At 39.7% G+C, this 25,542-nt stretch overlaps 1 protein-coding gene across 2 annotated transcripts in view; it reads left to right on the top strand.

The window, feature by feature from the left end:
- Positions 1 to 25,542, top strand: part of arap2 (ArfGAP with RhoGAP domain, ankyrin repeat and PH domain 2) — an 85,125-nt gene that overhangs the window by 36,015 nt on the left and 23,568 nt on the right. For both annotated transcript variants that reach the window (XM_058395077.1, XM_058395076.1), the window contains exons 12-17: positions 1,941 to 2,026; positions 2,299 to 2,481; positions 5,817 to 5,991; positions 8,489 to 8,614; positions 23,712 to 23,856; positions 24,282 to 24,384. In XM_058395077.1, the coding sequence (XP_058251060.1) occupies positions 1,941 to 2,026; positions 2,299 to 2,481; positions 5,817 to 5,991; positions 8,489 to 8,614; positions 23,712 to 23,856; positions 24,282 to 24,384 (818 nt within the window). The remainder of the gene's footprint in view (positions 1 to 1,940; positions 2,027 to 2,298; positions 2,482 to 5,816; positions 5,992 to 8,488; positions 8,615 to 23,711; positions 23,857 to 24,281; positions 24,385 to 25,542) is intronic.

Below are 25,542 nucleotides of genomic sequence, written 5' to 3'. Positions count from 1 at the left end.
GTGGCTAATGATTAGACGAACGCAATGTGTTTTCAACAGGGAGAAGTAAAAATTAGGCCTGGAGAAAACAAGAAGAACGAGCAGCGCTTTGTATATTCAAGTTGTAATGAGCGGAGCTAGGAGTGGATGATTGCTGCAGCTCGGTTACTTTTCCGTAGGAGAAAATGGCATCATGCTTTGAGAGAGGAACCCACTAAAGGATAGTAATTTAGAATCACGTTTACAAATCATATGATGTGCCCCTTATACTCTTGCCATTTCTCTTTTTTTTTTTCCTTTTTTTCTCCACTCTTCCTCCCCCGTCTCAGCCTTTTCGACAGTTATTGAGGTGCTCTTTCCTCCCCTGGTGCAACTGCAATAAGCTCTCTACATCAAACGTTGAGATAATGGACATTCCCCCAGTACAAACTCCTGTTTCCATAGGAACACTTTCTTCCACTGTTTTATTTTTTTTTTCCCCCTCAGTTTTAAGACTGTTAATAATTTTTTTTTCCTTGCTTACTCTTGTAGGAAGCTAACCTGTGCTGAACTTGTGTTTTTCATATAAATCGCGATTTCATAATTAAAATGCTAATTATTTTTCATAAACATCACTGACGCAATCTCAGAAGTATACTGTTGTCGTCCGTATTTGCACACCGTTTTTCTGTATCGATTATGTATATTTAAACATAAAAAGCACCCTGGATTTGTTTGGAAAATATCGACATTGAAACCACATTTTAAAATGCACCCACTTCTCAGTCACATTAGGGTCGTTTTTTTTTTGTTTTTTTTCCCGACATCTTCGATGGCGTGTGAGGTCTCCATATTATCACTAATTACACAAGAGGGCTGCTTAATCCATATTCATATAATGTGTTTCTCTCGATGTTTAATTCATCTGTTTTCCTCATAAACAACGACAATGACGCCTCAAGTTCAGCTAAACAAACACAGGCCAACAAACACAATTAATTACTCATGATTCATTTGCAATTAATGCCTTTTTATGCCTTTCATTTGCAATTAGAGCTGTGACTAGTGAGAAATAAGGTCTTGAAATGGATAGGATTAGTGTGATAATGAGTTCCAGCTGAAGCTGAGTGCACAGGCTAGGGTGCTGTGCAATACTGAGCTTTCGCAGTTTTGTCGTGAAAGACAAAAATATTGACATTTTATTTTATCTATACAACAAAAAAAAAAACACATTTTGTGAACTTGCCATAATCAAGATCAAAATATTTTTAATTGTTTTTTATTGTGCAGGTTTTTTAAAAAATAGTTTTTTAAAGATGTTCCATCCCATAAAAGCAAACATACAGAGAGAAGCTTGAAAAGTACAAGAGACATATTGTTCTTTTAATTTTTGGCATGACGTGCCACACTGAAAAGCATCGCCTTAGCTCTTCAGTCAAAATGAAGCAGCATGTTATTGCTTTTTTTTTTTTTTTTTTTAAAGACCACAATCAATGGTAAGTGTAATTTCGTGTTGCATTGCATTTCCCGTTCATCAGTGTGTCGCAGCAAAGCCACACTGAAATGCAATCACTGTATGGTCACAGTTAAGCCATACCCGCGTGTGGTTGTGATCAGAGAATGTCCAAAGGATGTTCCTTCATTCCTGCTGCATTTATGTTGAACCTGTAATCAAGATGTCTTTCAGAAATACGACTAAAATATGAATTTTACTAGGAGACAAACAGTAGGAGTTTCCTTTTAAGATTATTTCAGCCAGAAATGTAGGCTACTAGTAACAGGAAGTATGGAAGTCATTATTAGGCAATTAGTCCTTTCCTGTAACACTGCGTTGACTAGCTTTTAAGCTCAGCAAACATTAGACATTTAATTAGGTTTGAGTGCAGTAACTGCTATGGCTATGAGTCAACTCCTAGATAAGTGACTTTGAGTTCTGTAGTAATCTTGCAGCTTCAGTATTTCGGTGTGTGTACTGCTCACAGGTCAGCATCGGTTCTTGGGCTCTGGTATCTCTCAGGTGAGGAGTCTGAAGTTGGACAGCAGCATTTGGACCAATGAGCTGGTGGAGGTAAGTGAAAGTAAAGGGTAGGCAACATTGCTAAAAATAGTTTCATGATGCATGTTAACTATTGCTAACAACACACCAGTGCCACAAAAAATCCTAGAGCCAGTGTTTATATAAGCTGTGCTGTTTGCTTTGGTGTTCTTAGAAAAGCATGCGGTGTAGTGATTTATTACAGTCAGTATTGTAATGTCTTCCTGGCCGGTCTGAATAGCAATCCTTCTGCCGTTAATCCTGATGAATTACTCATGTGTTCAATTCATTTGTTTACGTTCAAGCTCTTTTTGGAAGTTGGAAATGAGAACGCCAACAAATTCTGGGCTGCCAATCTTCCACCGGAGGAGGAGCTTCACAAGGGGGCGTCGCCAGAACATCGTGCAATCTTTCACTGCAGGAAGTACAAAGAGAGGAAGTACAGGAAAGTTCTGGAAGGGCTGAAGAGTCAGGAGGAACTCAACAAGGTGTGTGTGTGTGTGGTTTCCATTTGTACTCTGTGTGCTACATGTGTGTGTGTTTTTTTTTGTGGCCTTTGACATCATGTTGTTATTTCTGTACCTTGTTAAAAGGCCCATTAGTGCTGTCATTTTGTGTGTGTGTGCGTGCGCGTATGTGTGAGTGAGTACGTGCTGCTGCTTTCTCAGCTTACCTGGTAGCCCAGGTGTTAAATTGGGGTTGCCATGGGAACTGGTTTCCACAGATTTGTGGAGTACACTACCCAAAATCCAGCTCCAAACAATCGAGCTGAGCAAACACAGTTCTGCACTCTCACAATATCATGCTATAGTTTGCCATCGCACCTCAAAAAAAATAATGAAAAAAAAAAAAACGAAATGAATTTTCTCACGAATAAAACCGAACTAAGATAGTTTTGTTGTTTCTCTTTGCTTTTGGAGTGTGTGCAGTATTTGACAGTCTGCATTTTGGCAGAGTTTGTTGTTGTGTTTGTTCAGGATAACTACTGTGTAAGCCTCGGCAAAGCTATTTTCTTCATTGCCAGCATCGACTCGGATCAACAATGCTTCTGATTCTCAGACTGATGAGCAGAAGAAAAGTAGATTAGATACGTGTGTGTGTGTGTGTGTGTGTGTGTGTGTGTGTGCGTGTGTGCATGCACGTGGGGCATGTGCAATCATTGTGTAAGATGAAAGCGGTACAGAAGTGTCTAGGGTGCTTGAGTGTATGAAAGAGAGCGGGAGTGTGTGTAAATGAAACAGATAAGATTACAAAGTAATCTAGGTGCATGCAGTGTTTGGGATGAGATTGTCTATGTACTGTGTTCAAAAATGTGTGTGAGGGTAAAGTTGTTGAAAGGTGAGATTTAGTTCTTCAGGTTTTCAGTATGTAAAGTGGCTGTACGTACTTGTACATTCAAGGATATTTGGATGAATAATTTTTATTTTAAAACAATAGTTTTCCTGTGTTAAAAAAAATGCATGGAATCAAGCACCAGCATCCTAAATAACATACTGTGACTGAAGTTGCGTATTACTGCACTTCCATCTGTTTCTTATGAACTTTTATACACAGTTCTGCTCCGCATAGATGCGTATATGTATATTTATACACATAATTGTGTATGTGGTTCATGATCGTCTCTTGGAGTTGTTTATTTTGTTATTGTGTGTGTTGAAATTGGCTTGCTTTTAATCCTAATCCATACAGTTATATAAATTTGTGTGTGTGTGTTTGGGCGGGTGTTGCTGGCTGTCTGGAAGTCCTTGTTCTCTGTCGGATTAGGCCTGTTTGGGGTGGATCGATAGGGTATGCGAGCTGCAGCTTTTCACATGAAAGGCAGCGTTAGGTAGCATTACACTGGCTCTCTCTCTCTGCCTGTGTCTGAAGCCATCTGCACTATTCTGTTTATCGACCATCTCTTTTCCCATCACATTTTAATTGGCCTGCCTGCATTCCTTCTGCTGAAGCCTTGTTTCCTTTCAAATGCCGTCCTCAACTATTATTTAGGTGTCTATGGCAAGAAATTGAAGCTCTTGCAGGTTTCACACAAGAATTCAGATTCCTCACTGGATCATCAAGTGTCAGGAAGAATAGATACGTTTTAGCTCTTGCAAGCAAACAAATGTGTTATGAAGCAGAACGATGAACCATAGCTGGGCTGAAAAAATGTAAAAAACAATTGGCCTAAACGTAATTAAAAGTGCATTTTTTTAAAATGATTTTTAGGTTCATTTGAGGGTGCAGATCGTTCAAAGTGAGAACATTTCTCTCACTTCAGCAGTCAGAGCTGGACAAATGACAGGCAAGTGTTAGTGCGTCATCTGCTCTGCAAATGTAGACCATGCTGCAGTGCGTTACTGTGGAAGAGGGTGGGCATGTGTAGGGTTAAGAGGTGTTGCAAATTGCATATTCATAGAATTAGGTTTTTTTGTTAATGAGAGTAACAAGGTAGGAGCCTCTGAACCTCTTTGTACCATTTAGATTGCATTTATATGTGAAACTGCTCTATCAAGCATTTTATTATTCAATTTAGAAAGAATGATGGTCTCTTAATCCACTAATTTTGGCTTACTTTAATTACCTAACAACAGCTCCTGGATTTGTGAATTTCTCAGCGAGCTCATAAATTGATCTAGCCATGGGGGTTGGAGCTGTTAAAGTGCACTGACCTAACTCTTGCTACACATGGGTTTTTTTTTTCCATGTGTAAAGACACAGTTGTACAGAATGTCTGCTGTAGCATTACAGTTTCCCCATCACTTGAACTAAAAGGCTCAAACCTGTTCCAACCAACCACTGTGCATGTTGCTACCTCTTAATTTAATTACTATACAGTACATCCTAAATGGTATCCGAGACACTTTACCACTTTTTCAGCCAGTATTGCCCAAAACTGCATGCATGGGCTATGTTACTGTTTGCTTTGCCGCATTTAGACACATTTTAAAGGAAAAGGTGTAAATGAAATGGCCAAAAAATAGTTCAAGGGAATGGTGAATTATGTAGTACAAATTATATAAGGAATAAAAATGAAGATATGCTGAAATGCGGCTCAGAGATTAACAGTGAGACTAAGTATAATTAAGCAACAACATTCCCCTACTTTGCATGACCTATCAGTGTGACCCAGTACTTATACACTCATACTTGTGTAGCACATGTATATGCATAGTATAAGCAGGTGAATTGGGATGCAGCATTGGTTTCGAAGGTTGGAGTGGAAGAACTTAAGTGGTTTGCACAGAACCCAGTTTCAAAATCTAGTGGAAAGCTTTACCTGGAGAGTGGAGGTTATTATAACAGGAAAATCGGGACTACATTTGGAATTGGATGATTATGAATATAATAGTCAGGTGTCCACAAACATTTGGTCATGTACTGTATGTAGAACTGTGAAAAATGACAAGAAATATCATCATAAAGCATCTCTGTAAGGAATTGAGCTGCCAAAACAGATGTAAATGCCAACTCCAATTTTTGATGGAAATGCCAACTCCCAAATCTCCCCAATGCCCTTGCATATGATGTATATCATCATCATCATCATCATCCTCATCAGACAGTTCAGTGGAAGGGGAGGGTGCAGAGTCATCCTGGACAAGACCACACCAATCAGGATAGAAATGTCTCTTCATAGGATGAAGTGGATCAGTGAGAATTACCCGTGTATTCATTTGCAGTGACTCATCCCTCAAGTGGACTCAAAGTGGACAAGTGGACCCAAACCATAACAACAAAATGCCCCCTAGAAATCATCCCCACGCTAACAGTTTAGCCTTTAATATTTTATCTGTCTGTGTATTATGAGTATACATGATTAGGTGTTTGTGTTTTCTTCTAGGCTTTGTGTTCTGCAGTCCTCCAGCCTGATGTGTTGTTTACCATGGCGTTGGTGTTCAGTGGGGCAGATGTGATGTGTGCTACAGGGGATCCTGACTACTCCACTCCTTACCTACTGGCTCAGAAAGGGGGTCAGAGGCTACAGATGGAGTTTCTTTACCACAACCAACTCTCAGGTGTGTGTGTATGTATTTGTGTAAGTGTGTGTGTTTGTGTGCATGAAGAGGAGGTGTGTTTTACTAAAGTGGTCATCCTCCCCATTCAGAGAAATAATCTATGTAAATAGAATTGTGCTCTCTATTCAGTCATTGTGTAACAGTAGTGCAGGGAGATAGCGGTTGAATTAAATTCTAGGTCATAAGTCAAAAGCAATTGAGTAATGCATGCCGCACGTAAGCATCATTTGCTTCATTTCCTCTCTATCCACTATTTCGCAAACTTTGTCATTAGGTCAGAATATTTACATACTATCAGAGCTTAATATATTCTTGACCTTTTAAACACCAGCCGGGCAAATGTCTAATTATTTTTACTTTTCCTAGTTTTTACCTGATTTTATTTTAATGTTTAACCCAATGTGTTTAGCATGGGTGCATATTAATGCATCGCAATGATTTTGAAGCGCTTGGGATATTTAAGGAATTTTCAGGTGTCGTGAAAGGAGATTAATTTATTTATCTTCAGTGATTGTTTATACTGGACAGTTTTGCAGTGGCTTTAGAAGAGTGTGAGGTGAGAATACAACCAGGAATTTCACTACATGCGCACACACACATGGACATACTTTTCAGCATGGCCAATGTATTTGTGAACTACATACTTTGTAATCTTGATTCTTTTATCATGGACAATGTGTTTGTGTGTTGGGAGGAAGTAGAGAAACGTGTGAATATGCAAAAGATCACACACACACACACACTTATTTCCTATTTCCTGTTTACTGAATAGAAGTAATAGTATCATGCATCAAGTATATTATTATTCATTATTAACTATTAATTTATGTTTATTGCTGTTAAAAGCACGGAGAAACAGCTAATGAAACTGCACATGGAGGTAACAATACTGTTAATAAAAAGCAAAAATATTTAAGCTAAGTAGTTACATGAAGTACCTGAGGCATAGTGTAATGCACTCCAATGCAGCTATGCTTCGTTAGGAATTCTGGTCTTTGCTAGAAAATAATGATTAATGATCAACAGGGAAATTTTGACCTCTCACTAGGGGTCAAGGCCAAGTTTTCCCAGGAACCCTATTCGATTCATTTTTCCCCCACTAACACTCATAATTGGTTTTTGAGGTCACCTAGTTGTTATAGTGACAGGCTTTTGTCATCGGCTGATGATGCCCTCCCGCACCAGCCAACACCCACACACCCTCTTTTCAACAGATCATTTCCGCTGAAAGCACCTCTAATTTGTGTGTGGTGTGTATATATGTGTGTGTGTGTAAGATTGTGTGTGTGTGTGTGTGTGTGTGCACACGTGGAAGTGATTAGATTGAGCTGTTCCTGTACAGCTCATTCGAGGCCTCTTCAGAAAGTGTGCCAGGTAGCCCAATTAGTCCATCCTCACAACACACAGGCCCAAATGTTTACCAGCGCTCTTTCAGTATTGTGCTAACATCCTTAACAGTGAAGCAGCACTGAGGCCACACAGGAAACGCCACGGTGTCCATATGGAGCTGGAGCCTCATTAACTGCATAGTGTAGCTGTGTGTGGACCTCGCTTGAGTAACAGCCTGATATTGTCCCTGACAGGTGGGGACATAGAAACACCGATATGTACACGACTCGGGCACAGACACCTCTGTTTTGCTCCTAGTCATTGTCAGTGCAGGCTTTGTAACATCACATCGTCCACAAACAGTTGTATCGATTTCCATAATAATCTTATTCATGAGCAGATCTGATCATTATTTAAATTCTAAATATGCATGCAGGGCTACCGAGACCCCCAAGTTCCACTTATCATCTTTCTACCTCATTATCGTTTCTAATACCCCCCGTTTTAACAAAAAGAGAGGGGCTGGTGGCTGGAGGGGAGAGATGGAAGGATGGCAGAGATACTTCAATTAAAAAGGCTTTTCAATTAAAGTTATTTGAACTTGAGCCATGAAAGGGGCTGGAGGTGCTTGATAAAATCTCGCAGGTATTGCCGGCCCTCCCGAAGAAAATTGAACCTGCGCATAGCAGCTAATTGAATCTGAAACCGATAAGGGCGAACCCTGAAAAGATGTTAAAAGTGAAGGATGAAACAGGATGGAGGAGAGGAAGAGGAGAGCAGAGTAAAGAGCAGTGGGGTGAATTCCAAAGTTCTCTATGCCAAAAAAAAAAGTTTTACTGGTGTCCTTCTTGAGCAACCTTGAAAAAGAGTGAATAAATATGGATATGTGAAATGTGTAAATAAAAAAAGAAGTTTTAAAATGGCTCTGGTTATCAAGAAACTTCTGAGGTGGAAAGGCTCTGTCACACTGACTTTGTAGTTCATAGTGATTGTGCTGTAACCTAAGCCAGTAGAGAATAATGAACTGGCTTAAAATTGACTCACTGAGGATTGGATTGTGCTTTACACCACACACACACAAACACAAGGATCTTTAAGCTCTCAACACTTTATTGGATTATTCCTAATCAGTCCTTTTCTTCTCTCTTCTTCTTTTTTTTTCCCTTAGAATTTGCAAAGCTGGAGATGGTAGGTGACAGCAGATCTTCAGTAAACTTTTCCTCTTTCATGGATGGGTTTCTTTACTGTTCGGTCAACATGCTGAGGAGCACGCTGGATAAAAAATGCAGAGACGGTAAGTCGATAAGAACATCTGTTGGCACTTGAACACACACACCTATTGGTCACATCCAACCATCTCTCTCCTTTTACCCCATCCAGTTTTTTCACACCAAAAACCCAGGACAATATTACCATATGTATACTGGTAATGTCAAGGTTTTGTGTGATTCACACATGCAGGTTGTACTGGGGACATATCAGCTGTGTCTTCCTCATATTACACCAACTCCTCTTATCACTGTTCTGTACTCGCGTATTAAATCCTCCGAAAGTGTTAACACACACGTTTTTCCACATAACATGCTCTCAATCCATTTTTGGAAAAACCTCAGTTTGCTTTATTACACTTTAATAACTGTTTTTTTTGCCACAGACTAAACAGAATAATCCAGAATAGAGTTTAAATAAAGAATATCTTCGTGGAACTTATTAACCGGTTGCTCTGGGATCCTAATGGGATTGTAAACGAGTGTTTTATTAAAGGCGGATAACCCACTCCAAACCTGAATTAGACAGTAAACCTGTTAAGCCTATTCATAAAAGACAGTCCTGGTATTAATTGTAACACTAATTAAATATGTCATATGCCTCATTAGAGTGATAAAAGTTTGACCTACAATTAGAAGAGATTGAAACGGTTCCAGTATTATACGACGAAGTCTCTAATCATAATTATTAATTGCTTGCTTCACTTGTATTCACTTCACTCGTTGGTTAGAGTATATAAAAAATGTAGTGATTGTAAACTGTTGATGGCAGTGTATTAATATCTGCTCTCACGTGATTTTTCCTGTATTTGTATTAGGTTTCATCCAGGACTTTTGCACGAAGTGTATCCCATCTAAATCTTTCCTTCCCGCTATTCCTAAAGCACACACCTCATTTGACTCCTTATCTGTTTATCTATTTACCGCAACACCTGATCACACATCATCTACTTTTGTCTCTTCATTTACTCCTGTAGTTAAAAAGAGCTCGTAGTAGAGCACGTCTTGCATCAGCGCTCGGCGAAGACGCTAAACACATCAGTACACATCATCATTTCCACAAAGGTGGTACTCTTTAGAGAGCTTAAAACTTTTATTCGCACCTTATGTTCTCTTCTGTCTCACTGTAGCTGCTCGTCAACATCTGGACTGGGGCTTTGGGCCTGCTGGTAATTACAGAGAGAGGGGTAAATTTAGAGTTCTCCCCTGGGAAAGGGGTAAAGGAATGGGCCCTATATTCAGCTCATTCACACCAAGATAGCAGGAGCAGCTGGAGGCTCCTATCCTCTTGAGGGCATTTCCTTTCTCTGGATCCCATCTTATTGCACCCCAAGGGGAATTTGTTGTTGCTACAGCATCCTGTCTGCTTTTCTTTTTCTTCTACCTGTGAGCGTGGAAGAAAGTGGTTCTTGCACCTTGACTGCATATTGGGAAGTGGGTGGAATGTTGGTTTCTTTCCAAAAAGAAATACCCTTGATAAAAGTGATTACATCGCTGGAAATGTTAAAGAGGAAGGAATGTTAAATCTTTATGAAGCACATAGTTATGAAGGAAAATGTGCAAGGTTTATTCTTATGTGTTTGACTGAAACCTGTGAAGTCGGACCTCCCACTCTAGGGGGAGACGGATGTTTTCTCGACCTGGAACATGTCAGATCAACTTGACTGCTCACAGCATCAATAGTAAAGACAGTAGCATTTTCACTTTTCTTTTTAAATCTATTAGATTGATATAGATAGATAGATAGATAGATAGATAGATAGATAGATAGATAGATAGATAGATAGATAGATAGATAGATAGATAGATAGATAGATAGATAGATAGATAGATAGATAGATAGATATAGATATAGACCTTTATTTATGTGCCCCTCTCTATCTCGCTCTTGCTTCTTGAGGGAGTAAATATATATAGCAGTCATCAGTTACCTGGCTAGATTGTTTCAAATGACAAAGAAGGAAGCATCCATGTTTTTTTGTTTGTTTTGTTTTTTTTCCCCTTACTCTTTGTACCTCGAATGCATAGAGGTCAACTCATCATTAGCTGATATTGCAGCTAGATCAAGGATTGACTGTTGGATGTAGACTCACCAGTGTATTTAAGCAGCTCAAATTGTGAACTCGAACAATGTCGTAGAAGAAGCAATCAACATATGGAGGAAATGGCCCGCGTTTTTTTCATGCACGGCTTCTGTTGCAGGTTTGTTGTGGTTTTATCCAGTCTCGTATTTATGCAACTTATTTAGCTGAAGGCAGATCATTGAGAAGGGGAATACTTTTCACAGACTTTCATTTTTATTTCATTTTCCCCCTCTGATCTGATTAGTGAAGTAATGTCTCAAAAAAATAAATAAATAAAATAAAAAGTCTGCTTGGTGTTGTCAAACATGGGACCGTGACGCTCCACTGCAAAAGAAACCATAAGCATTTGAAATTTGTTTGTCTTATTTATAGCCTTGAAATAATCAGTAATGCTTAAGCATTTAAAGGTAGCTTCAGAATTGGAGTTGCGTCCCCTTGAGCTAGAAAGATAACATTTGTGTACATCTCAGAACAGTGCCATAATATTCTGTAAATGAAGCACCAAAAAAAAAAAAAAACCCAGCCTGAAGAGGAAATTTGTTTCTGCATGCGACGAACCGTAATATAGCACTCCTTCTCTCAATTTCTCTCTCTCTCTTATTTGTCCTCCCCTTATTCACTTTGGCCTCTTCAAGTGGCCGAGATTAAAACCTCCGTGATGGCTCTGTAAAAGCCACGGCCAATAAACTGCTTGTTATTTCATCTATTATAAACACGCATTCAAGAGTAGCCGTAATGGCAGCTTAAGTGTAGTGCTTCCACTGAAAATTTCAAAGGCACTACTTAAACAGCGTAATTCAACTTCTTAATCCAACAAGAAGTGCTGCTTCGCATTTCCAACAGAGAGGAAGCAGATTTATTTATTTCCTTTCTTTTTAAGCCTGTGCACCCAGGTTGCTTCAAAGCCTTTTTCACTAATGGTTTGAAGCTCTATGCATAAAACCTGTTCTTAATAATTAATAAGCAGTTCCTGAGGATTTTAGTAAAGACATGTTTGGCTGCTTTTCAGAAGGCTTCCAGTTAGCTCCTTGAAGTCAATTTATTTATTTATTTATTTATACCCCAAATGAGTTCTTCAGTTGTTTATATATAGTAAATAAGAGATGATGTAAAACAACCGATTTAAGATATACATTTAAGGACCAATTCACATCTTTAATAAAATGGGTGCTGTCCAGTATATGTCTTCTTTGTAGTTGGGTTTTTAGAAAATGCTTCTTATTTTCCTATTTTGTGTAGATGACTGGATTAAGGGGGAAAAAATGATGATTTTATTTATTTATTTGTTGTTGTCGTTGTTGATGATGATGATGATGATGATAATAATAATAATATTTTATTTATAATTTTATTTATTTATTATTGTTATTATTATTTTTTAAAGATTTTGGCATCTTTAAGAGCCTGTGTGGCTGTGTGTGTGAATGCATATTCTACTTCTTGAACACACACTCTTGCTTTGCACACCAGGATCTCGGTACACACTGTCTAAATTGAGTTTTGAGTGAAATTGGGCTTGATAAATGGGCAAGAGACCCTGTCCTATACAAGAGGCATGCTTTCTGTTGTCTTATAGTGCTACACCAATCAGGCATAACATTATGAGCACAAAACTTTCAGCACATAAATGAAAAACCTAACCTGCTCATGTGCTGATTATATGAAAGTACACATGTGCATACATGAATACATTCACTGAAGAATATACACAGATCAGGCATAACATTATGAGCAGTGAGAGGTGAAGTGAATAAGACTGATGATCTCCTCATCATGGCACCTGTTAGTGGGTGGGATATATTAGGCGGCAAGTGAACATTTTGTCCTCAAAGTTGATGTGTTAGAAGCAGGGTACATGGGCAAGTGTAAGGATTTGGGGGAGTTTGACAAGGGGCAAATTGTGATGGCTAGTCGACTGGTCAATGCATCTCCAAAATGGCAGCTCTTGTGGGGTGTTCCCGATCTGCAGTGGTCAGTATCTATCAAAAGTGGTCCAACGAAGGAAGAGTGGTGAACTGGCGACAGGATGCACGTGGGGAGTGAAGGCTGGTCCGTGTGATCCGATCCAACAGACGAGCTACTGTTGCTCAAACTGCTGGAGAAGTTAATGCTGGTTCTGATAGAAAGGTGTCAGAATACACAGTGCATCACAGTTTGTTGTGTATGGGGCTGCATAGCCGCAGACCAGTCAGGATGCCCATGCTGACACCTGTGCACTGCCAAAAGCTCCAACAATGGGCACATGAACATCAGAGCTGGAGCCCAGAGCAATGCAAGAAGGTGGCCTGGTCTGATGAATCGCGTGGATGGCCGTGTCACTTACCAGGGGACCACATGCAGTATGGTAAGAAGGCAGTGTCATGTTTTGGGCATATATTACTTTGACACGTACCACCTACCTAAGCATTGTTGCAGACCATGTACACCCTTCCATGGAAATGGTATTCCCTGATAGCTGTGGCCTCTTTCAGCAGGAAAATGCACCAGGCCACAAAGCAAAAATGGTTCAGGAATGGTTTGATGACCACAACAACGAGTTTGAGGTGTTGACCTGACCTTCAAATTCCCCAGATCTCAATCCAATCGAGCATCTGTGGGATGTGCTGGACAATCAAGTTCAATCCATGGAGGGCCCCACCTTGCAATTTACAGGACTTAAAGGATCTGCTGCTAACATTTTGGTGCCAGATACCACAGCACACCTTCAGTGATCTAGTGGAGTCTTGCCGGGTCAGGGCTGTTTTGGCAGCAAAAGGGGGACCAACACAATATTAGGCATGTGGTCATAATGCCTGGTCGGGGTGTAGTCGTGAAAGATGTTCTTTACCTGTCCTCTAGCTCCATTACCACTACACTGAGTTCTGGTTATAATTTTATTTATTTATTATTATTATTATTATTTTTTAAAGATTTTGGCATCTTTAAGAGCCTGTGTGGCTGTGTGTGTGAATGCATATTCTACTTCTTGAACACACACTCTTGCTTTGCACACCAGGATCTCGGTACACACTGTCTAAATTGAGTGACAGGTTTGGAACTGAACCCTCTAATTTCTGATTAGTTTGTGTTTATCTCCTGTCTCTTGCTCTAGCCCCCCTCCCCAACACCATTTCCTCTTCCCCTTCTTTTGTTCTCTCAATTCTGTTATGTGTTACTACACAAGGTCAGAGTTCTAGCAGCTTTGTTCCCTGTGATTTTCTCCTGTCCTCCTCTCATCTAATCATACCTCCCTCTCTCTTTACTTACACATGGATTCTTTCAGGTTCATCAGTGTGCCTGATGTCTCTGAGCTCACTCAGGTGGAGCTGACTGTTAACATTCACAAGGATGTACATAAACTACTGGGCTGTTTTATTAGTTTGTTTTACATTGCATTTGAATTTTATTACCCATGGCATTGCGCACATGTGTGTGTGTGTGTGTGTGTGTTATCCCTGTTTGTATTTGCTGCCTTCATGGAAATGAGCAAAATAATACAAATAAATTTATGATGAATGATATTTTATTTTATTTTATTCAGTTATTTTTACAAGTAACAACCATCTACAGTATATGTTTATTGATTATTTAATGGATATAAAGTGTGTGTGCGTGTATGTGCACGAGTGTGTGTGTGCGCGCGGGCGTGTGTGTGTGCGTGCATTTGTTGAACCCAAAAAGCCTGTAAAGTGCTATTCCAGTGCTCTATTTTGGATGAAGTGAAAGCAGCCACATCTGCCCCTTATAAATCATGCAGCATTTTTCGAATGTGCACACGTGGGTGCAGTGCTTACATGCGCGCGCACACACACACACACACACACAAACATGCACACACGTCATGAAAGCAACCGATGTTCTCATTGACTGACTCTGTTAGTGTTCTGTGCTTTTAAGCAGAGGCATTTCCTGAATGGACCCATTTTTGATGCATGCCATGCTCTATGTGATGGAACCTTCAGCAGTGAAAGTCTCTGTAAGCTTGTTCTGTATAAATATTGGATAAGTTGTATTTTAAGCGCAAATCGAGCGTGCAAGTATGTTCAGGCTCTTACTTGCATGTTTTTATATTTATTGTACTTTGTAGTCTGTTAGAGTTAACAGTTTTTTTTTTTTTTTTTTTTTTTTTCCAGGACAGCTTTGAAATGTTGCCATGGTAGCTGATTCTCAAGATGTCTGAAATCAGGAAAACATGAAAATAATGTAAATGTAGTCATGTTTTTAAAGGATTTTGTTGCTTTTGTGTAAATGGTATTCTTTCACTAGAGGAATGGATATGGTTTAGTCATGAATGTGTTTCCAAATATCTTCCTTTTTAGTTGAATTAATACAGCGCACATAAAAATAAAAAAAAAAATCTCCAGTTGCTATATCGCACCAAAGATAGAAAAAGATCTGAAGTCTTTATCTTGGTTTCCAAATAGATCTCAGAATGCTTGCAGAGGTGTGTATACTTTTTCTATCCATTGGATATGTTAATTGTTCTCATCGCATCCATATACCTGTATATAGTTTTGTGGTGAAACATCATCCCCCTCCATGTGGAGCTGTTCCTTCTGCTTGATGTTATTAATCAGTTGTCCATAAGAGTTCGCGAACAGTTATTAAGTTAACAGCTAGGAGAGGAGGGAAAAGGATATTTAATCAAGCATCACTTTTCAACTGCAATTAAATATTCCTCCTGTCAGAGGTAGTGCACATGTTTGTGGTTAACTGATGTAATACAGAGAAATAATGGATAATAAGAAAATGCACAGCAAAAGCATTCCAGAACGTTGACTTAATATTTCAACCTGTCAAGTGACTGTGGCAGCATGTGATCTAGCACCGGTTAATAAGATATATTTTAAAATTCACAAATACATCTCGCACCTCCAGGGCTGGGGGTTGGAAGTTTACATGTTCTCCCTGTGCTTCAGGGATTTCTTCCAGGTACTCTGGTTTCCTCCCCCCAGTCTGAAGACTTGTCCATAGTGTGTGAATGGGTGTGTGTGATTGTACCCTGCGATGGGTTGGCCCCCTGTCCAGTGTGTTCCCTGCCCAGGATTGCAGGTTCCATGTTGACCCTGTGTAGGATAAGCACTGCAGAAGATGGCTGGATGGATGGAAATAATGCTCCATATGGTTCCTGAGTTATCACATTTCCTGTTATGAGCAGATTGAGCGTTTAAATCCTGATGATGTGGGCAAAATCGGTCATTCTCTCCTGTTAATCACATCAACACTAGTTAACTGTGGATGTCTTTTGAACTTGTGTGCAGATGAGGGTAGATAAAAGAGAGCGATAAAGGTGTAGAGGCTGAAACGAATACTCCATGCCAGCACAGCCTCTGATGGGAAGTATTGAAGGAACGAATGATGCGTGTGTTGATCATTCTGGGATAAAATGGGCTTGATTTGTGTTTGTAGAAGGTTAAGACTATTTATGCAGTTAAAAACCAGTGCACACCCGTACCTCCAAACGTCCAAAATAAGGGTCGTGCTCTCGACATATGTTAAAATAAGTACAGCTAGTGTAAAAAGTACACGTTTTAGAAAGATGAAATAAGTACATCCGTTTCTCCTGCCTACTCCTGACACACTTCTACTCCTGTGGTTCCTCTTGCCCTCTGGAGAGCAGCCTGATTCATCCTGATGCTCTACTTCTGCACAGAACTTCTGTACTTCTGCTGCTGTGATGCTCCCAAATGGATAGCCTAAAGACTACACTTCCCAAAACAGTTTATGCCCAGGTCTCCCCCCTGCTTCAGTGCATGATCTCACCTGGATACTGTAGACTTATATCCAAGAACTGTGTAAAATACACTGATGCTTATTCTCAACATCCATTAAAAACCTTAATGCTGTTTGACTTTATAGAATAGAATTGTGGAAGAGTAATGATTAATCATCCCTCTGTCCAAAAGAGCATTAGAAGAAATGGGTTTGAGACTGGTTTAATTGTCCTGTTGTTTTGGAGAGCCACAACACTAAAACTCCTTCTTCTATATAGACTGAAGTAAAATCTGCATTTGAGCTGCAGCCTTAGCTTTTACTGTTCTGGTTTGATAACAGTGGTCCAGAGGACTATATTCCAGATGGCATAAGGGGCTTGGCAGATGAAACATTTTGGACAAAAGGGCTTGATAAATGGGCAAGAGACCCTGTCCTATACAAGAGGCATGCTTTCTGTTGTCTTATAGTGCTACACCAATCAGGCATAACATTATGAGCACAAAACTTTCAGCACATAAATGAAAAACCTAACCTGCTCATGTGCTGATTATATGAAAGTACACATGTGCATACATGAATACATTCACTGAAGAATATACACAGATCAGGCATAACATTATGAGCAGTGAGAGGTGAAGTGAATAAGACTGATCTCCTCATCATGGCACCTGTTAGTGGGTGGGATATATTAGGCGGCAAGTGAACATTTTGTCCTCAAAGTTGATGTGTTAGAAGCAGGGTACATGGGCAAGTGTAAGGATTTGGGGGAGTTTGACAAGGGGCAAATTGTGATGGCTAGTCGACTGGTCAATGCATCTCCAAAATGGCAGCTCTTGTGGGGTGTTCCCGATCTGCAGTGGTCAGTATCTATCAAAAGTGGTCCAACGAAGGAAGAGTGGTGAACTGGCGACAGGATGCACGTGGGGAGTGAAGGCTGGTCCGTGTGATCCGATCCAACAGACGAGCTACTGTTGCTCAAACTGCTGGAGAAGTTAATGCTGGTTCTGATAGAAAGGTGTCAGAATACACAGTGCATCACAGTTTGTTGTGTATGGGGCTGCATAGCCGCAGACCAGTCAGGATGCCCATGCTGACACCTGTGCACTGCCAAAAGCTCCAACAATGGGCACATGAACATCAGAGCTGGAGCCCAGAGCAATGCAAGAAGGTGGCCTGGTCTGATGAATCGCGTGGATGGCCGGGTGCGTGCGTGTCGCTTACCAGGGGACCACATGCAGTATGGTAAGAAGGCAGTGTCATGTTTTGGGCATATATTACTTTGACACGTACCACCTACCTAAGCATTGTTGCAGACCATGTACACCCTTCCATGGAAATGGTATTCCCTGATAGCTGTGGCCTCTTTCAGCAGGAAAATGCACCAGGCCACAAAGCAAAAATGGTTCAGGAATGGTTTGATGACCACAACAACGAGTTTGAGGTGTTGACCTGACCTTCAAATTCCCCAGATCTCAATCCAATCGAGCATCTGTGGGATGTGCTGGACAATCAAGTTCAGTCCATGGAGGGCCCCATCTTGCAATTTACAGGACTTAAAGGATCTGCTGCTAACATTTTGGTGCCAGATACCACAGCACACCTTCAGTGATCTAGTGGAGTCTTGACGGGTCAGGGCTGTTTTGGCAGCAAAAGGGGGACCAACACAATATTAGGCATGTGGTCATAATGCCTGGTCGGGGTGTAGTCGTGAAAGATGTTCTTTACCTGTCCTCTAGCTCCATTACCACTACGCTGAGTTCTGGTTTGTCATTGCTGCTGATGCCCACCTGTTTTGTTATTAATAAACATACATTTTTAGCTTTGCTTTGTAGCATGTTGAAGTCTCAGAAAACGTATTCACTTGCAAGTTTGTGTCCGTGGTACATTTTATTCAGTTCAGCGGAATGAATGGGGTAGTGGGGAAAGTTGAGCAGAGCATTATGCAAATGAGTCGATCTGCATTTAACCATTAGGGAAAAGTTGGATGCTATTGATCATTATATTCTGGAGCTTTTCATCATCATTGTGCTAGTTATAACTAATTATTATTCATCTTATCCTTGTTAGGGTTATGGTTGATCTACAGCTGTTTGAGAAGGACTTGCCTACTAAAATCCTGTACTGCTAAGTGATCAGCCTATATTATTTAATATACATTATTATTTATTATACAACAGTTAGTTCTGTTACACTGATTTGATTGGTCTAAAGGTGTTCCAAGAGTGCTTATATATTTACTGTTACTGTATAACTCTGCTCATCTGTTTTCACCATGTAAAATTCCTCTTCCTAGTTTAAAACTGTTATAACAGTAGATTTTAATATACCTGCATCCTCAGCAGTCATGGCAAATTCTACTTTAGTTTTCAGGAATATAAACTTTGACTTCAAATATTAAGGCATGACAGGTGGAGATGAAAATGAAGACAGGATGCTAGTTTTACCAGAAGCACAGGAAGGTACAAATCAATACGTTATAAAATGAGTGTAGTTTCTGTGGGTTCTACTTCCTTTATTGAAGGAATACACACAACATTTGACTATATTATATCCAAAATGGCACTTGCGCTATATTAATTTTTTGTCTATACGTTTGTATTAAAGCAATATCGCAATATCTGTTGGGCAGTTACACTAAAGCTTGGCATGACTATGATGACTGTTTTTTATAGTCACAACTTGCACGGGAATTTAGATGATTCACATAAACGGATTAAAACAAACACGTAACTGGTTATATAGTGAAGTTTTCTGTAAAGAGACGTTTATTTAACATTTTCAGAAGTCGTTCCCAGTGGCAGAGCTTTGTAACTCTCAGGAAGGGCTGCAAGCTTATATCAATTTGTTTACTTGCCCAAAGACATGTTTATAGTTCTATTTTGTCCCCACAACCTACATAACCAAATCCATCGAAACGGCCACCAGCGTTTATCAGCAAGAGGCTGCTATGTGCCGTCATAGAGCTCTCGCGTTTCGCTGGATGTGATTTGCTAGAATTGACTTGAAATAGCACTGAACCTGAGAATTGATGCCAGTAGAGCAAGATCAAACTACTCTACACTCTTATCAAACTGTCAGTCACACCCTGATAACCTTCTGATTACCCAGCATGCTTCTCCCTCTCTGATCCCCTCTCACTTCAGTCTGTAGGAACTACACAGGACTAGAAGTGAGCGGTAAAGGTAACTCATGTGTTATCACACAAAACCAGTTCAAGGTTTTAATTCCTATTCCTTCTGTGTATGGTAATTACATCCTTTTGGCAGCTATGATTTTTACATTTGACTGGTACATACACCGAAAAGAAAAGTAAGGAGGAAAAAAAATGAATAGGACAGATTTAAAATATAGCCCAGTGCAGGAAAATACAGAAATATATAATAAATATATAATTTTTTTTTTTTTTTCCTGCAGTGATATCACTAAGTAGTTTCTGTAAGGCTGAATGTTTTGCGTCCTGTGTATGCAAACCACAAGAGCAGAGGTCTTCAGCTAGAGGACTGACCAAAGTACAAGTCAATAATCATATGGAACATGGCAGGTCATAGTTTAGCTTTTCTACTTAATAATGCATTATAACGCGATGTCTTTTGGGGCATCTCCAATCATATGTCTATTGTAAATTATGTAAATTATTTAAGTGAAAGCACAGCCGAGAGACAGGCAACAGGGCAAGAGACATTAGGTCAGAAAGGGGAGAGTTTTCACCGACTTTCATAGATTTTTCATTTTACTTAACATTCTTGCATTTTTAAAATAGAAAACAAAATTTGCATTAGCTGATATTCTCCTCATCGATTTCTAAACAGACGTCTCATCTATTGGTCTATAGGGGCTAATCACAAGTGGAAAGCTGAAGCTCTATTATGAAACAAAACAATAGTCACTTTGGTTGTTTTTTTTTTCTTTATATCCGTAATCCAGTCAATAACGGTTATACGTGACAATATATAATATGCACACATCTGTACAAATATTCCTGCAAGTATATGATGCCATAGTTCTTATTTTGCTCTTCTGTTTCTCAGTAGATTTGCTCGTAGTCTGTATATGTTAATGTGTCTAGCACATCTGCAGTACAAATGAAAATAAATTGACCTTCTGTCTTTGGCCAGTGCTTCATCTTCGTCAGTGGCCTGTTGCATCGTCCACATTATAATTCTGCAATCTGATCCAGCCTTTGTTTTGAATCGCTCCCGGTGCCATTTCGAGTGGGAGATATGCTTACGGATACCGACTACGTGGTGATGAAATAAATACCACACACTGCAAACTGCAACCGGGCGATTCAGCAGGACAGCCGCATGAAATGACTGTTGATAGGAAATACCATCTGTCCCTTCTATGGCATATCCCAACGTGTGCATGCGAGACGGCGCAAACGAGAGCGTATCTATTTCCGTTGCTTGAAAGAGTGTTGATGTGTCTGTTTGTGTTCCTGTTTTGGTGACAGGTATGCCACTTTCCAAATGTCATCACTTGGAATCTTTTTCTTTTGTCACTTTCATTCTCTGCACCTGTTAATTTGTGGCACCACAGAGCTGCTGATGAATGCTTTTGTTCTTCTGCTTCAGGAAACCTGGTAAATATCACTTGTTGTGCCAGTCACTGTTGTGTCCTTCCTTCCCTTTTTCGCTGATTCTGACACACACACACACACACATCTCTGTCTTTCGATCATTCATCATCTCCACGTCTCTCGCTCTCATCCTGTCTTTCAGCCTATTAATAAACTCCACTGAATTATTTTAAGGGCATGCACTAATATTTTGGTGCTTTGATATTACTAGGTGGGAGGTGTCTCTACGTCCTAACACCGACAGGAGATGCAACAAGGATCGCTATGCCCCGTTCATTTAACATTTGCGTAGCGTTTATGATAAGCTCATAAAACTTTGGGTGTAAAAATGCTTCCCAGTGCACCTTTAGAAAGACAGTCAGCACCTGGTTTATTAAACCATCATTCTCTTCGTGTCATTAAGCTTTATTCAGGAGTGGATCATCAGCATATTGCTAAGAAATGAACACGCATGTCTGATGACAGCAGAGGTCTGTTTGATGTAGAACAGAAATTAACAGATGGCAGTGGGAGTTTGTGTGTGACTTTGAAATCTAAAATTGAGTAGCTGTGGTGAACTTGCTGCTTGTAGGGATGGTAATACATCCATGTGGTACTTGGTTCTTAAAATGCTGAAATCACTGTAGCTTTTTATAGGAAGTATTGTTTTGGGATTTTTCTTGCCTACAGTACATGCTTTAATGATGGAATGAGAGCCGTGTCAGAAGAACAACCTGGAGCTTTTTGGTTCCTTAAACAAGGTTTCACTTCATGGTTCTTTAAAGTGTCCATTAAATCAAAGTTGCTTATTGATATTAGACCTTTTTGTACATATCCTTTATGCTTATTAAAAAGTCTCAGAAATTATGATCCTTTTATACTACTTAAATCACTTATTTGTTGGATGTACGGGTGCACACACTTTCACATGGATGACATGTACACACTTACACCATCTTTCTCCTGGAGAGATTTCCACTGAAGCATGACCAATCCCTAAATCCTGCTTTCTCAAGAAAATAAACACCTGCACAGTTTATCATGATTTTGTGACCGTCAGTATTTTGTATGGACCCAAAGAAAAAAATGAGAGAAAACATCGGTTGTGGAGCCGTAAGAGCCAGAAATGGTCTGTTCTGCAAAGAGAACTGGAGTTCTAGTGTAAAAAAAAAAAAAAAAAAATAGCTATTGTTATCTTTCACTTGTGGATTGAGGAAATATAGTGTAGCTGAAATGATCACACTACATGAGTGTTTATTGCTGAGCCGAGGCAGGGAGATCACCTAGCTCCGAAATTACCCGGGCATTGTGGGCTAAAATTGTTGAGACCAATTTTATAGTACATCTAATAAAATATATATCCAAAAAATGTTTTTAGATATTTTCATTTGAACGTCATAGACTGTCACTTTTAAGAAAACAATTAAAAAAAAAAGTCATGGCTCAACCAGTAGTAGCCTTTTGTCTAATTTAACGTTTTACCTTGCTCTACAGTAGTAGCTCATTAGCAGAAAACATAGTTTGTTGGTGCATTTTTGCCTGTGCATCTTCCCACACACTCATATTCCACATCACTTTGTTGAGAAAAAAAAATCATTGGAGTTTATTTATTGGTATTGTTATGTTATGTAACTATGATGATATTGGGTATTGTGTAAATCTGACAAGCACTTCAGAACACACTCAAACACACTTCTCAGGGTGTTTTTAGGGGTTGGGAATGTTATGTAACTCGAACGATATTAGGTATTGTGTAAATCTGACAAGCATTTCAGCACTTCCTGTTTTAAAAGAAAAAGGCATGAACAGGTGGAATTGGTTCACATGCTAGGGGGAGTTCAACTGTTTTCGTTGCTGATAAACCAGATAAACTCTGAATTTTAGAATGGATCACCAGTTCTACCAGTGGTGATGCAGTAACCTTAGCATTAGTATTTTACCACCAAAAGTCACCAGTGTAGCAAAGGTTTTGAAGAAAAATGTGCTTTACTACATTATGCATGGTATAAAACCAGATTGTCAGTGCACTGGACAGATTGTGAAGCCTTCCGAGCTTCATGTCACAGCAGATTGCGCCACTGACACTCCTACATTTCAGGATAACAACTGTAAGGTGCGTGGGGTCACATCTGTGTGCGACTTGTTAGACAAGCATGATGGAACACTGGGGCACTGTGACTGGCCAGAGAAATCACCAGACCTCGGTTCCACAGAAAAAGTGTGGGATTGTTTGGAACAGCAGGCAGAATTCTGAAATAGACACAAGCTTGAACTCTAGTTCAATTGTGCAAACAGACCGTGGAAGAGTGGGCTAGAATTGACAGGAAGACTTTGGTGGCTTTTTCGGTGCTGTTATTAGGGCGAGGGGAGGCGTAAGAAGGTAACGGAAAGATATTGGCCACTAATATTGTGCCAGAGAAGAAGTGAATTTGCATGGTTGGTTCAGCCTGGACTACGTAAGACCTTGATTTTTTTTTAAGGTTGTACAGTAGCTCTAAAAAACTCTATTTAAAACATAGTTACTAGTTTCATTATTATGAACTGTTTAGTCTAATAAAAAGATTACAAAAGATAGGTCTGTGTAGTGTACTTAGTTTTGTATTGTGACTTGTATTGTCACAGCTTGTTTTTTTGTTTCATTTTACTGTGTTCTGCACCAGTTTATATATATATATATATATATATATATATATATATATATATATATATATATATATATATATATATATATATATATATATATATATATGATTCAAATGACAGTGAGATGGTGTCTTTATGTCACAGACATGATTCAACGCTGGTGCACGCTAGAAGGCGGCTACCTGAGTTACTACGACGGTGAAAAGAGCGCCACACCGATCGGAAGAGTGGACATCAGTGAGATGGTGAGCCTGGCCATCAACAACACAGAGACCATGACAGGAGCAGGGTATGATCATCCACATCTCTGCATTTCTGCTCATCTTCCTTTCCTTTTCTTACCCCTTTCACTTTTTCTCCTCATCCTCTTGTCCATCTCTCTCTTTCTCTGTCTCTCTCTCTCTCTCTCTGTGTTTCACTGAATCAGTTTTTAGTGTTTGACAATTTTGTGTGGGTTGAGGATTGACTAACACCCACATACACACAAGCTTTATAGTAAAAATATACTAACAACATCATGGTGCACAAACCACCTTGTAGACAGGATAAGACTGAGACCTTTGACATTAGACCATCCTCTGGTGTTTTAACACCCGTGGAAAGAGCAGCAGACAAACTGAGATTAATAGCCAAGCCACTTTCCCTCTCTCTGTGGGTGGGTGGGTGTTCATGGGTGTGGGTGTGGGTTGTAATCCAACTTCCTTTTCCCCTCAGGGCGGTGTTCACCTTTGAGATCTACCTGGAGTCTGAGAAAATGCTCTTGTTTGGCACACAGACATCAGACGCACAAAAAGCCTGGGTCCATGCCATCACCAAGGTCTCTCTCTCTCTCTCTCTCTCTCCCATACACATACACACTGTATGTATGTTTCTTAATATTCTTAAAGCAGGTATATAAAGCTGCCCATACACCTATATGTAATACTAACCTTAACTTCAGTCTATGTACATTTATATACAGTTTTTCTTTTCCCCCAAATGTCCCAAAAGGGTTCATAGCATCCTACCTCCCCCCACGCACATGCACATTCCTACACATTCCTGATCTATAAATGATGGTAAACACAATCACTGAACATTGGAAAACTTGCACTTTGATAATATATGGATGGATAATCATCCATATCCTGCTTTTACACTGTGTCTTGCTGAGTGTTAGACACACCCCATACGCCGAAATGCCTGCGAACATAAATACACGGAAGTGAGCGAATGATTCATTTAACACAAGGTTCAAATTCACGAGCCCATGTGTGACGAGTAGTAGATGATTTGGACAGTCACACTCACACCACCAAACCTGGAGATTAGATCCAGACTTGTGGCCTGCAAATTTGTCATGGTTTAGAAACGATGGATTTAGAAAGTGGTTGACTAATCTTTTGCCCCCCCCCAAAAAAAAAAACCTGAACTGTGACTTTTCGGTCCTCAGTGTGGAGTTGTTGCTAAAGATGTACACAGCATGCAAAAATTATCAAGTTGGATAGAAACTGAAAAATATGTTAATATGAGTGGAAAATTGCCTTTAGTCAACACATTCCATGTCTCTTCATGGCTTAAAATAATATTTCGGAGAGATTCAGTCAACATCTAGTCATCACCATTTTTGGCATTGGTGATTTTAAAAAAACAAAACAGATTTGCTTTCCTGCTTTGAGTCAAGACAAAGCAGCAGCTGATGATCTATAATAATCTCTGTGTATGTACATGGAAGAGAGAGGTGTTATTCTTCATCTTGTGACTGATGTAGAGAAGTGTCAGTGGCTAGAACATGCGGGAACAGTTTTCTGACGTCGTGGCTTCAGCTGTTAAAAGTTCGTCTATGTCCTCCCACTCAGACTGAAACTTCCTAAAGTAATGGAACTCAGGGGTTAACTAGAGTTTCTCTCTGCTGGAAAATATCTGCCATACAATTTATGTCCTCTTCACTGTGTCTGGCTGTGTAATGAACTTCAGAGCAGTTATTTTATCTGTC

Source organism: Hemibagrus wyckioides, linkage group LG07 (assembly GCF_019097595.1).
Source record: "Hemibagrus wyckioides isolate EC202008001 linkage group LG07, SWU_Hwy_1.0, whole genome shotgun sequence".
In the NCBI taxonomy this organism is placed as follows: domain Eukaryota; kingdom Metazoa; phylum Chordata; class Actinopteri; order Siluriformes; family Bagridae; genus Hemibagrus; species Hemibagrus wyckioides.
The sequence above is the reverse complement of the archived record's forward strand: the minus strand, read 5'-3'. Positions and strand labels throughout refer to the sequence as shown.